This window comes from Salvia hispanica, chromosome 3 (assembly GCF_023119035.1).
Source record: "Salvia hispanica cultivar TCC Black 2014 chromosome 3, UniMelb_Shisp_WGS_1.0, whole genome shotgun sequence".
In the NCBI taxonomy this organism is placed as follows: Eukaryota; Viridiplantae; Streptophyta; class Magnoliopsida; order Lamiales; family Lamiaceae; genus Salvia; species Salvia hispanica.
In genome coordinates, this window is record NC_062967.1 from 48,044,253 (window position 1) to 48,058,978 (window position 14,726).

Sequence of the window (14,726 nt, forward strand, 5' to 3'; positions counted from 1 at the left end):
TGTAATATTTGGAATAGCTGAAAGAAAGAATGGGTATGATTTTGATTATGAAATTAGAAAGCATGCAAAGGTGATCATGCAAAATACCCGCTCTCCTAACTGCAGAGTAAACTACGGATCAATCCATCATGCACAATTATCAATCACGGATGCGCAGTTTCCCGCCGCCGTTTTGGTTTTATTTTTATGTGAAATGTTGAGCTGATGTTTGGAGCTTGAAATCTCAGCTCTCAGCTTGAATTAGAGCTGGAAAATGGACATCCTGTTTTCTCAGATTCAAGCGGACCTCCGCTCCAACGACTCCCTCCGCCAGTCCAGCGCGTTACTCCAAGCGCTGCAGCAATCCGCGGCGGGGCGTGACATCTCCGTCATCGCCAAATCCGCCGTCGAAGAGATCGTCGCCTCCCCTGCCTCCGCCGTCTCCAAAAAGCTCGCATTCGACCTCATCCGCAACACTCGCCTCACCGCCGATCTCTGGGACACCGTCTGCACCGGCATCCGCAACGACATCGACTTCCCCGATCCCGACGTCACCGCCGCCGCGATCTCAATCCTCGCCGCAATCCCCTCCTACCGCCTCAGCAAACTCATCCACGACTGCAACAAGGAGATCTCCGACTGCTTCGACTCCCCCAGCGACAATCTCCGCTTCTCCGTCACTGAAACCCTAGGCTGCATCCTCGCGCGCGACGATCTCGTCACGCTGTGCGAGAACAACATGAAGCTGCTCGATCGCGTCTCCAATTGGTGGAATCGCATCGCCCGGAACACGCTTGACAAGTCCGATAACGTCTCCAGGGTTGCGTTCGAGTCCATCGGAAAACTGTTCCAGGAATTCGAGACGAAGAGGATGAGCCGCCTCGCGGGAGACAAATTAGTCGATACTGAAAACTCGGTCGCGATTAGGTCGAAATGGGTTGCTTCGATGGTCGATTTCTTGTGGAAGATGAGAAGCACGTTGATGTGCCGATCGCTACTTCTACCTATAGAGAGCTTCAGAGCTACGATTTATCCTCTGGTTTATGCAGTTAAGGCCGTCGCATCAGATTCCATTCAGGTGATCAAGAAGCTCTCTAGCAGGAACGTCGTGGCTTCGGATTCAAAAGAAGCAGAGAGGTTTATAGGAGTGTCGGATGTGGTGTCGCATTTGGCTCCTTATTTGGAGTCATCATTTGATCCTGCTTTGATATTTGAGGTGGGGATTAATATGTTGTATTTGGCTGATGTTCCTGGTGGGAGGCCGGAGTTGGCATCTGCCTCCATTACTGCAATCCTCACACTCTGGGACAGACAGGAGTATTCTTCTGGACGCGAGACCATAGTTAGAGCCGTCGTCAATAATTTGCATCTCCTTGACCTTAGCATGCAGGTATATCATCATCTGCACATCACATCTTCAAATTCATAAATTAGGAATACTAATGCTTGTTAATTTATTTGGAGCTAATTGCTTTCATATGCTATCACAGGTGTCATTGTTTAAAAAGCTGCTTCACATGGTGAGGAACTTGAGGGCGGAGTCGGATAGAATGCATGCTTTGGCATGCATTTGTCGAACTGCTCTTTGCGTTGATCTTTTTGCAAAAGAGAGCATTCGCCGAGGGCAAAAACCTGTTGCAGGAACAGATATTGTGTCACTGTTTGAAGATGCGGCTGTTAAAGCTGATCTGAATAATGTGACTACAAAGAGCTTGTTTAGAGAAGAATTAGTTGCGATGCTGGTGGAGAGCTGCTTCCAATTGTCGTTGCCTTTGCCTGAGCAAAAGAACTCTGGTATGGAGAGCAGGGTGATTGGAGCGTTAGCCTATGGAACCGGTTATGGTGCGTTGAATTGGACAGAACCAGCTTTGGAAGTGGTGGAAGTCTGCAGGCCATGCGTTAGATGGGATTGTGAGGGTCGTACGTATGCCATTGATTGCTATCTCAAGTTGCTTGTTAGACTCTGTCACATTTATGACACCCGTGGCGGAGTTAAAAGAGTAAAAGATGGGGCTTCTCAGGATCAGATACTCAATGAAACACGGCTGCAAAATTTGCAGCGAGAGCTTGTTAGGGATCTCCCGGAGGTTAGCAATGCAGCAGCAACTGAAATCTTGTCTTTGCCTTTTAAATACTGTAACGTCGTGAATATTGCTTTTTTGCTTCTCTCTGTTAGAAACCAGGGATCGATTAAGATTTCTCATACTCTGCTTGTTCTGATTGTGTTATGCTATAAACATAACTGGCCTTACTGGCAGGTAAACACGCCTAGAATTGGTGCCCGTCTTCTGTGGGCAATTGCAGAGCACGTTAATTTGGACGGATTGGATCCTCTTCTGGCTGATGACCCTAATGACCTGTTAAACGTCATTGTGACAAATATCCATAATATCCTACACAACACAGACTCATCTCCTAGCACATTGAATCGACCTCAAGATGTTCAAGTAGCACTTCTATGTGCACAACGTGTGGGATCACGTCATCCTAGGGCTGGCCAATTGCTGCTCCAGGAACTTGAAGAATTCAAGAGCAGTCCCTCTTCCGATTCAGTCACCAAGCATCAATGCCGTTTATTACTTCCGAGAATTAAATATGCATTAAGCCATTCAAGTGATAGGTAAGCATTTTGCTCCTATGCATACTTAGAGAAGAGTTACAGTTTGTCTACTGCATGTTTGTCAGGTGATCCTAATTTCATTTGATGATGTGTCTGCCAACTAAGCTTCCCTTTATGATTTATACCTAATCTGGTTTGAAACTACTTTGTGTGTGGTGCATCTAAGCCCTACTTTACAGCAATCCAAGGGTGCCTCGATTGCAAGATTGCAGCTTTATACAGAATATTTGAACATTAAATATTGCATAACTTGCTATGGTTGTCTGATCTTGTTTTTCTTTTCTTTTTTTGGTTTCTAGGTGGATTGGGGTTGGTGACACCAGAGGAGACTACCCTTTTAGCCACCACAAGCTAACTGTTCAGTTCTATGAAGCTTCTGCGGCTCAGGACCGGAAACTAGAGGGATTGATTCATAAAGCTATTTTAGAACTTTGGAGACCAGATCCCAACGACTTAACTCGATTGCTGGCAAAAGATATTGACTGGAGTTTGGTCAAGGTTCCCCCACGTGCATTGACTTTGTCTGCTAGCAGTGATCCTTGCTATGTTGAAGGATATCATTTGACAGATCCAAATGATGGAAGGATTACCCTGCATTTAAAGGTAATGAACTCTACTGAATAGGTCGCATGTTAAACAACAGTTTTTTACCTTATGAGTAGTACAATGAGATAAGAGTAAAATTTCACATATTGCAGGTTCTTAATCTTACAGAGATTGAAATAAATCGCGTGGACATACGATTTGGTCTATCCGGTGGGTTATACTTCATGGACAAATCTCCTCAAGCAGTGCGGCAGTTGAATTATCTTAATTCACAGGTAACTGCAGTATAATTCGGTTAATTCTGTTGAAAACTCTTATTTCTTCTAAGTATTTTCTTAAATTTCTAACAGACGAGCTATATATATACTGTGACATGAGTAAGATTGCATTAAAAAATGATGCATGAGGCGAACGAACTAATCACTCAACGAAACACCACATTTATTTCATTTATATACTTTGAACTCTTATATGGTGATATCCTATGGAACTAAAACTTGACATTAGTTGTAAAAAGTTAATAATATAAGAATTTATATCCAGGAACCGGTGCATTGCAGTGTGACAGTGGGTGTATCGCACTTTGAGCGATGTGCATTCTGGGTTGAAGTCATGTACTACCCTTTTCAAGGTAGGCATGCTCAAGCAGAGTACGGAGGAGGTTACGCTGAAGAAGATCCAGAAATGGCGAGATACAGGAGAAGTCTAAGGCCGGCAATTGGAGAGCCTGTGATATTAAGATGCCAGCCGTATAAAATTCCTCTGACTGAACTTCTTTTGCCACATAAGATATCACCAGTTGAGTTTTTCAGATTATGGCCTAGTTTGCCTGCTATAGTGGAGTGCACAGGCACGTATACGTACGAAGGAAGTGGTTTCAAGGCGACTGCTGCACAACAGTATGGGGAGTCTCCTTTCCTCAGTGGCTTGAAATCTCTGTTGTCTAAGCCTTTCCATAAAGTTTGCTCGCATATTATCCGGACAGTTGCTGGATTCCAGGTACTCAAAACTATATATATAGATAGATAGATGGCTCTTATTTATAGTGAATGAGATGTTGATTTGTTAAAACAACAGATGTGCTATGCTGCTAAAACATGGATAGGAGGGTTCGTGGGGATGATGATATTTGGTTCAAGTGAAGTGAGCAGAAATGTGGACCTTGGTGATGAAACGACAACGATGGTGTGTAAGTTTGTGGTTAGAGCTTCGGATGCAAACATAGCAAAGGAGATGGGGTCGGACGTGCAGGAGTGGATGGACGACTTGACTGATGGTAGCATTGAGTACATGCCTGAGGAAGAAGTGAAGGAGGCTGCTGCGGAGAGGCTGAAAATGTCGATGGAGCATATAGCGCTGTTGAAGGCAGCACGGCCGCGTAAAATGAGTGATCATGAGCAGCAACAACAGGAGCAAGCGGATGAGGATGGAAAGGAGACCACCTTATTTAAGTTGAGTGCAGAAGAGGTCGAACATCGAGCTCTTCAATCCGCCGTCTTGCAAGAGTGGCATCACCTATGTAAAGACAGGAGTACCAAACTTTAGCCTCCAAGTAGTATAATTTTAGCTTTGGAAAAAGTGTTTCAAATTTAGCAAGGGAAATTAGAAAACTCAGTTGTAGTTCTGGGAATTCCAGCTTATTTATCATGTGAAATGGAAATTATAATCTCCAACTCATAAAAACGTCGTTATTTGAAATAGAGGCTAAAATATATCAACCCCAATTTTTAACATTTTTTTTAAAAGTCACTAACTACATTTTTCTTTGGAGTGAACTATACTAAAGTCCATAATCTTGTCGAAAAATACACCAATGGTCCCTAAAAAATTTTTATAGCCTATTTGGTACCTGTCGGTCTTTTATACCCATCAGCATTAAAAAAATCTCCTAAATGTCATGGAGGACATTTTCGCTATCTGGAAATTACAGTTTTGATACCTCTTCAATCTTGCAATTATTTTGGACATGCATAAAAGCACATTTTACAACAAAAAATATTTTCTTTTGAATTAATTCACTTAAATTTTTTAAATAATTACTTGAATACCGTATAGATTAAGCTTTATAATGAAGAAATTACTATAGTTCACTTTAATACTTTTAGTAGAAAAATGTTACTTGCAAGAGTACGCTTTAATTTACGTTAGATATAATTCATTTAAATTTTAATTATTATGTTTAAAAAATATTTTTCACTATACTATACTTTAATTAACGTAATTAAAATATTTATTTTTCACTAACATTTAAATATTTAAGTAACATTTTTAAATAAAAAATTACTATAATTCGCAATAATATTTTTTCTTCTCAAATTTAAAAAATAAATTTTTAAGTTAAAATAAATCCCTAAAAGAATTTTCAATAAATCACTTTAATATTTATATTAAAAAATGTTACTAATAAATATAAATTTTTCTTTGCAAACATACAGATTAAGTTGTATAATAAATAATATTTAATTTTAAAAATAAATAAAGCATAATTAAAATATTTGGTTTTTTTATTTAAATTTTTGAAATCATAAATCATCAAATATTATTTAAATGAAAGTATAATTGAGTTTATAAAAGAAAATGGTGATGGAAGAAAAAATAAAAAAAATTAAAGAGTAGAAAGGTCTAAAATGCCCAGAATTTTAAATATTCACACTAGTGGTGTTTAGGATTACTTTAGTCTTATCATACCAAAAATGATATAAAAATTTTTAGAGACTATTGGTGCATTTTATGTGAAGTTTTATATATGTCTCATTTGACATAATTAATTAATAAATAGAATAAAAGTACAAACAATACTCGAACATAGGGATGTTAATTGGGCTAACCCGCTCGGGTTCAGGCCAATCCACTCGGGTAGTCGGGCTATTTGGGTGCCGGTTATTCGGACTGTGAATTTTTCAGGTTATAAATTTTCGGTCATAACCCTGAATCTTCGGGTTTCGAGCTAATCCATGGACTATTCGGGTCAATAGCGATCTGATATGTTACTTTCCATACATTCCAATATTCTAACTTATTAAAAGACAGATTGTCGTAAATAATAAAGTATTATCAAAGTGATCAAGCAAAAAAAATACTAGCAATTGAAAAATTGAAACAAAATATATAAACATATTGTTTAATTAATAACACAGATGAATCTGACTATAATTAAATGGAAATCATATGAAAATCCTAACTTTCAATTTGAGAGAGAAGACATAATTACCATATATACTTCATATCAATGTTGTATTTAATATTGATATTACCAAATATACGTCATATAAATACATAATCCAAAATTTTAATTATATTTTTATATTAAATGCTTAATCCGTGGGCTAACCCGCAACCCACCCAGGCCAGCCCGCATAATCCGCCGACCCAAACGGATTAGCCCATGTAGTCCGCTTTTGAATATGGCTTGCAATTTTCCGGTCCTAACCCTATGATTTTTACAGATTATTCGGATCGTCCCATGAATTTCGGACTAGATTGACATCCCTACTCGGACATACCCTAACATGCCAACTAGCCGAGGCTAGCGAGCCAGGAGGAAGAGTACACTACAAAAGAACTCGGGTTATTATGTTGAGAAGACTTCTCTCAAATTGGCAGCCAAAGTTTGCTGTAAATTCAACTTGAGAGGTCCAAAATATAAAAGCGAAAATAAAAAAAAGGGCGCAGTATTATACGAAAAACAGTTCGCTGACTGAAGAACCCTTTTGAATCAACCAAAAATTGCTTCAAGGGGAGCAGATCTCGTTTCTCATCTCCGGCGAGATCTCAGCCATGCCGCTGGCGGCTTCCGCGATTTACTTCCTTAATCTTCGCGGCGATGTTCTCATCAATCGCCTCTACCGTGACGACGTCGGGTCAGTCCTCCTCTTCAATTTCCTCACTTTCTCTCCCTATATATTTCTAATTGAGATTGATTCTGTTGCTATGATATTATCTCGAGATTTGACTAGAAATATATTGTTGAATTTGCTGGCTTTCTTTCCTTTCTTTTGCTACTGGAGGTAAAGTTGAAGGTGTGAGGTGAGATGGGGAAGGGTATGGATGAAAAGCAGTAACTGAGCTTTGTTGCGCCTCATTGTGTGGTTAATGTTGCGTGTTGAAGAAATGGGATTTGAATCTGATTCTGAGGTAGAAATGGTTAAAAACATATGATGGAACTTGGTGCTTTAAGGGTTTTTTCAGCTCTTGGATTATTGGAGACGCATTGGAAATTAATACGGTGATAGTCCTGTGTAAAGATGAGTGCTCTGTGGCGAACTATAAAACCAACAGTTGTATTTATCCCTTTTTATAGGACACGAACGATTAAATAAAAACGGTAACACTATTCTTCCCTTAAGGTAGCCATCAGCATCTGAACCGCCCTCAATTCTGTTGAAAGAGCTATATGAACTAACCTATGGATCCATTCTGCTAATGATGGCTTTGCATCATGCGATATTTATGATGTTGTGCCTGTCAATGGAAGATTAAGTAGTTGCCTCTGGCAGTGAGCTTTAAAGACCTGTCTTTTCTGTATTTGAAGTGGGCAAGAAGACTGAGGCTATTCAAATCTTGAGTTCTTGACATTTGTTTGATTAGCACTAGTTGTATTGCTTCTGCAGAAATAACAATTTCCAAATGGTGTATAATCTGGTATGGTTTGTTAACAGGTGTATACACTATAGAGATTCTTAGGTAGTGATCAAGGTAGCACGAACTTGTACAACCAAAGGCTACTTACACAGACAATAGAAGAGTCCTGGACATAATTAGAAAACAGAATTTTAGAATGCAGTCGAAGTAAACAAATATCAACCAAAAAAAGAAGGATGTCTGTAATACCAAAGTTGTGTATAACCCTAACTCATGTACAATCCACTCTGTCCAGCTCCAGCTCAATACTTACATTATCTTTTGTTGAATTAACAGATATGTTTACAATTAATGGGTTTTTTGATTAAAAATTTGTGCTTTTTTTTATCCCGAAGCTACCCATAGAAAAATTAAGTAAGAAAGGCCATCCAACTAACCACGACCACTTGAAATTATCGGGATATCATGCGTACCTGACTTAATATATCTATCCACGTTCTGCAGTTAATTAAGGTTAAATTGAAGTTGGTTTCTCAATACAAATTTGTATTGATTTGCCACTGGCAAGTAATTCTCTTTCATCACCTTCCTTGATTTCTGCTGTGATATCAGTATTGTGATTTTGGTTCTGGGTTCCTACTCAAACATAGAGCTGTGAATCTTATATGAAACCTAATTGTGCTGTTTATTTGGAAAATCACAGCTTTCATTTCTTCAATGTTAAAACTGTCTCATTTGTTTTCTGGTGTCTGTTGCATTTAGCTCAAAATGTATACATATGTACACTATTAACTTAAACTGAATATGAATAACAATTTTTCTGCTTGAACTTATCAGAGGCAACATGGTGGATGCTTTTCGAGTGCATATCATGCAAACAAAGGAACTTGGCACTTGTCCTGTTCGGCAGATTGGGGGATGCTCATTCTTTTACATGAGAATTAGCAATGTCTATATTGTGATTGTCGTAAGCAGCAATGCAAATGTCGCGTGTGCATTCAAGTTTGTCGTTGAGGTATCTTATGGTTAAGACCATGTTTTTATTTTTGCATCATATACTAGCTAGCTTGTGATCCTTCTCTGGCGATTTTTGTGTGTTTGGAACATCTTGTAGTTGGAGAATTTATTTAATACATATGGTCAATAGTTCCAACTGTCTCAGTTTTTGAGTTGGCCATCTCCTTTGTCTATTAGTGTTTTACAATAGATATTTGTACTTTGAAGTCATTATGATCGTTGGAGCCTCAAAAAACCATTCGGGGCTTTAAACAAACAAGCAGTTAGGGGAGCATTTATTCTTTTGCATAATTTTCTTTTAGTTTGCTTGACGCAGGTATCTTCTTCCTGTGCAGGCTGTCACTTTATTTAAATCATATTTTGGAGGATCCTTTGATGAGGATGCCATTCGCAACAATTTCGTTCTGATATATGAATTGTTAGATGGTATGTCTACTGAATATTTTCTTATTTACCCTCATCTGAAGAAGACCTTTCTTACTATAAAACTAATTCCTTTACTGAAATTGTAATTAAGGATATGTTTGGCGTAGGAGAATCTGTGACGGTTCTTTTTTTTTTTATGGAACTCTTTGATGTGGCTTACGCTAGCCCATTGTTTAGTTTTCCATGAGAAATTTTAATTCCTAGAGAGCCTTTATGTGAATTGTTCTCTTTATTAATGATCGTTTTGCAAAAACGCTGATGCCAATCAAATCACTGAATTCTCTTTATTAGCCTAAGTTACGGTACAAAATGAGCAATACATGTCTTCAGTTGTTTCTTGGAAATTGTTGGACGAACATGCTCTATCCTTCCAAAACTTCTTAGTGAATAAAACAGTGATGAAGAGTATATAACATCTTTGTGGGTCCAAACTGGCTATCTGGATGGATAATATTCTGATATTTTGCATTTCAATTGCAGAAATTATGGATTTTGGGTATCCTCAAAACCTCTCTCCCGAAATCTTGAAGCTTTATATAACTCAGGAAGGCGTGCGCTCTCCTTTTTCTTCCAAGGTCAGGTTATTCAAGAATCACGATTATTTTAGGGATGTGTTTGATTTTTCTGAATTGTAGCATTGAAGAGTTATCTAACAGATAATGTTTGTTTAATATTCTTATGAGTGTGTGATCCTGACCTTTACCATGTGTGCATACCTAGCAGACTGCTGATAAACCAGTTCCAAATGCAACTTTACAAGTTACTGGTGCTGTTGGGTGGCGCAGGGAGGGCCTTGTATATAAGAAAAATGAGGTGGGGTGTCCAGATTGACATTACTGTTGCAGTTTTTGCTTTTGCTATTCATGTGGCTCAAATAAACTTTCTTTGCAGGTGTTTCTTGATATTGTGGAAAGTGTCAATCTTCTCATGTCTTCAAAAGGTAATTGTCTGTTTATTGCTAAATAGTTGCCTTATGCATTTTTATTCTTGTTTGCTTGCAACAATTTGCATAATGGTGTACTTATTTCTTTGATGCATCTTTTTTATTATACCCATATGCAATATGGCCTTTGTAGGTAGTGTTCTACGTTGTGATGTAACAGGGAAGATTCTTATGAAATGCTTCCTTTCCGGGATGCCTGATTTGAAGTTGGGATTAAATGATAAAATTGGACTTGAGAAAGAATCACAGCTCAAATCCCGTCCTGCTAAGAGGTAGGTCACATTATCTTTTAGTTCCACCAAATTACAACTGTTAAGCTGGAAGCAGACAAATGCAAATTGTAGTGCGACATGTTAATTGAAGCATGTGGATTTATCTTTTATTTTAATTTCCTTATATGTGAACACGGACTCGTAAACCGACTCTAACTCTTAAGTCTCTAAGAGATAAAAACTATCTCTAATCAACTACTAATGCTAAACTCCCTAGTCCCTACTCAAACAAATAACCAATAAGGAGTAAGTAACTAAAGATAATGAAGGGAATGTGGGGACGATCACTATCAGTTCCTGAATATCTACTCCTTTCGAAGTTCAAACTTAGGTGATTCTGGTATTAGATGTTTCAAAAGTGGCATGATTTAAAATTCACAATACAGTTCAGCATAATGAACTTAGTTCATGTTAGAGTTGCAGAACGACTCAGTTTCTGATTCATGTGATGAAGTAATCAAAAGCATGCTGCACGCAGGAAGTGCAGTCAATACATTGAATTTGTGACAACCTAACATTTCTTGCTTCAAAGCATGAAACCAAATTTGAAACAGTACTGAATCATGCTCAATAATAGAGGGCTCTGACAAAAGTATTTGACGTCATTCCTTTAAACGAAGGTTATTCCAATTTTCAGCTTAAATTAATTGAGAAGCATTGCTTCTTGGGGTGAGATATCCTATATTGTGATACTGTACAAAGATTACATGGGTGGTTTGTGGGCTTGCATTCTAGCCAATAACTGATCCAGTATGTTTCAAGTGTCATATTTATGAGTGTTGTTACTACTTACTACCTTATTTGAATGTTACAACTAATTATTACATTGTCGCAGTTATCTTATTCTTGCTTTCTCAAAATTTTCAGCTTCTACATTTTAAACATATTACTAGGTGCTGCAATTTTCTTAGGGCTCTTTACTGTTAATTTTATCTACTTTATCATTATTATCCTGTGCAGTGATAGTATGTTTCGCTTGGTAACCTCATTTTTTTTTAATTTTGGTCTGCAGTGGAAAAACTATTGAGCTTGATGATGTCACTTTCCATCAATGTGTGAACCTTACAAGATTCAATTCTGAGAAGACTGTTAGTTTTGTTCCTCCTGATGGTGAATTCGAATTAATGAAGTATGCCTATCTTTAAATTTTAAATTTCCTTCAAAGATATCTGGAGTTCATATTAGTTCAAGATAAAGCATGAGTTTTATTCATGGTACAGTTGATATTATTGTATGCACGTGTTTATATCTAACCACTTGTGCACAATCAGCTTTTTGAAATATCTTATGTAGATCAGTAGATCAGATAGATCATTAGGGTAAGCTTAGATCTACATCATTCCTTTCTTATTGGTGATACTGGCCCTAAGTAGGAAAAATCCTGACTAACAAAATTTCCTGTGCATCTCCAAAAGTCATCTAGAAGCATTATTTTTTAAAATTCGTCTTGAGTGTTCAGAATCTCTTCATTGCTGGCTATGGTTGACTTAAACTTTATTTTGTTTAGCTTTGAGAGTGATATTCAATGGGAGATGTAGGGCTGATTCCCTCTAGAACAGCTTATACAAGATACCACCAATTAGTATTTATTTTTGTTTTCATGGTTCAATATTTTAATCCAGCCTTTAACAAGTGGAGTTTCCCTTGATTTTTCTAGCTTTCTTATATGTATAAATGCCTTTGTCACAGGTATCGTATTACTGAGGGAGTTAATCTTCCATTTCGGGTTTTGCCAACTATCAAGGAACTGGGTCGAACACGTATGGAAGTTAATGTAAAGGTTGGTGAATTGTGATACAAAATTGATTTCAAATCACTGTTAATATTAACCACAACTTTGAAAACACCTATTTTTTTTAATTTTAGGTGAAGAGTGTCTTTGGGGCAAAAATGTTTGCTCTTGGAGTGGTTATTAAGATTCCAGTTCCCAAACAAACAGCAAAAACAAGTTTTCAGGTGACATCAGGGAAGGCAAAGTACAGTCCTTCGATTGATTGTTTGGTCTGGAAGTAAGTTGTTTCTTGTCTTTGTGTCATCTTGAGAGCACCTGAGTTTTATATTTGCTCAGGAATCACGTTTCTCCCCCAACCCATAATCCATCCCCCACCCCCCTCCTCATCCCATTCCATCCCATCATACGTTCTCCCCTTAGTGAAATCTGTCTGCTGAGTTTATTCTTATATAGTACTCCATCAGGAGTAACATTATTCATTCTGACAGCATAGAAAGTTTTGTAATATGCTTTTTGCATTTTACTACTCCCTCCGTCCCACTTTAGGAGTCCCGGTTTACCATTTTTGGGTGTCCCACTTTAGGAGTCCCGGTTGGAACATTCCATAAATGGTATTAAACCCCATATTCCACTAACCTTTTCTCTCTCACATTTTCTTATAAAACTAATATAAAAAAGTAGGACTCACATTCCATTATCTTTTTTCACCAACTTTCCTTTGCATTTCTTAAAACCCGTGCCGAACTCAACCGGGACTCCTAAAGTGGGACAGAGGGAGTACTATTTGTTAAGCTTGATCATGGATGAACTGTGCTCTTTTCAGGATAAGAAAATTTCCAGGGCAAACTGAGCCAACATTGAGTGCTGAAGTAGAGCTGATATCCACAATAACTGAAAAGAAGTCCTGGACACGGCCTCCCATTCAGATGGAATTTCAGGTGCACATCTCCTAGTAGCTTAATTCTTAGCTGTGCATGCTTATCAATGATCAGATCAAAAGAAGTTTGCATGATATCATGCAGTTGACTGCAGAACTCATTTAACTGTTATACTTTTGATAAATAATTGGAAGTAGGTTAAGTAACCAATTAGGTTTATGATGAAACCTATACATCGATAACTGATCCCTGAGAGACACTATCTTGCCTTTGCCTGTTTTCCTATTAGACCTAAGGAAATACTCACTTAGACTAGAAAACCACTGGGGATTAAGAACATAAATCCAGTAGCCGAGCAATCTTCTCTTATGGCCTTCACCTCCCGCCCGGCCCGGAAATAGAGAGTAGACTCTTAGTAGTTTCACATGTCTTACAAATCAACCATATACGTGGCAGGTTCCTATGTTCACAGCATCTGGATTGCGTGTTCGTTTCCTTAAGGTAGTTTCCAGTCTCCCTAGGATATGAACTAACCAAATCTAGGACCGCTAAACTTTTACTACACACTTGTCTGCAGGTATGGGAGAAGAGTGGCTACAACACCGTGGAATGGGTTCGTTACATTACAAAAGCTGGTTCATATGAAGTTAGATGCTAAAACAGCTAGACGAGGACACAGGAAGGAATCATCTTCGATGAACCATGATCCAATGAAGTTCTGTATCTGCAGTATGTATTCGCTAAGGGGTTATTCAGTGAAACAAGAAAATACAAAGGTACTTCGAGCTGAGTCTATGTTTGTATACAGCGGCTGACTGTACAGATACAGACACACACTTGTTCATTTGAATTTTGTTTGCACAACTTTCTTGTATAGTGTAGGCCACATAATTAGTTGCGATTGCATTCGTGTGATGATTGAAACTGTTGGAGCTCTGTTTTAATTATCTCTGGTTTTCATTGTGCTTATTTACATTTTTTTACTAATATAATCGTCTCTGTTGTTTTTCATAATGATTTAATCCATGCAAATTTATCACTTGTGTATATAATGGACTCATAGATAGATATTTTTTTTATGATAACGATTATCTTATTAATAGCAGTGATAGATTGATAATATAGAAAGGGGTTCTACATATTGCTTCCTGGTTCAGTCGGAATATTTTTCAATCATTTAATCATCTGTGACGATTATTATAGAAAGGATGGATGAGTATAAAATTGAAATTTTGCATAAAACGTGTAACACCAAAGGCAGTGAGTACTTGGAAATATCTCAGATCGACACCAAAAAATTTTAATGCGCTGATATAAAAGTGCTGGTCAACATCAGATTGATACCTATTGGGTTTTGAATACTATCTGATATTTGGTTTATTAGTAGTATTTATGTGATGAATTTTTGGACCATTCATGTTTGAAAAGTAAAGATTCGAACTTACATTTCAGGTAACACCCCGGATCCAATGTAAATATATTGATTAATTTTGTAAATTACGTGAAACACTATTTTCCATTTAGGCATGAAAACAATATACTCCCTTCATTCTAAGTTATTTGAATGTATTTTATTTTGGATTGTCGCACATTATTTGAGCCAAAATATAAACTATAGTAGTTAGTTAATTACCGATTCTAACAATGGGTTCTGAATATATCTTGGAATGTGAGTAAGTGAAGCACGTTTTATTATTTTGATCAACAATGAGGGCCGACAAAAACTCTAAAA

General features: G+C 37.7%; 2 protein-coding genes across 2 annotated transcripts; both read left to right on the plus strand.

Annotated features, from left to right (window-relative positions):
• Window positions 1-253: 253 nt before the first annotated feature.
• LOC125210667 (protein TPLATE-like) lies at window positions 254-4,690 on the plus strand. The gene is made up of 7 exons (XM_048110228.1): window positions 254-1,369; window positions 1,470-2,066; window positions 2,238-2,599; window positions 2,899-3,202; window positions 3,298-3,420; window positions 3,689-4,144; window positions 4,223-4,690. The coding sequence occupies exons 1-7, from the start codon at window positions 254-256 to the stop codon at window positions 4,688-4,690; spliced, it is 3,426 nt and encodes a 1,141-aa protein (XP_047966185.1).
• Window positions 4,691-6,749: 2,059 nt separating this feature from the next.
• LOC125215669 (AP-2 complex subunit mu) lies at window positions 6,750-14,005 on the plus strand. The gene is made up of 13 exons (XM_048117164.1): window positions 6,750-7,005; window positions 8,564-8,741; window positions 9,079-9,169; window positions 9,650-9,744; window positions 9,893-9,982; window positions 10,061-10,109; window positions 10,246-10,384; window positions 11,397-11,513; window positions 12,074-12,164; window positions 12,251-12,393; window positions 12,940-13,054; window positions 13,451-13,495; window positions 13,572-14,005. Exons 1-13 carry the CDS (start codon window positions 6,923-6,925, stop codon window positions 13,650-13,652), a joined length of 1,317 nt encoding a protein of 438 aa, XP_047973121.1. The 5' UTR covers window positions 6,750-6,922; the 3' UTR covers window positions 13,653-14,005.
• Window positions 14,006-14,726: the final 721 nt, after the last annotated feature.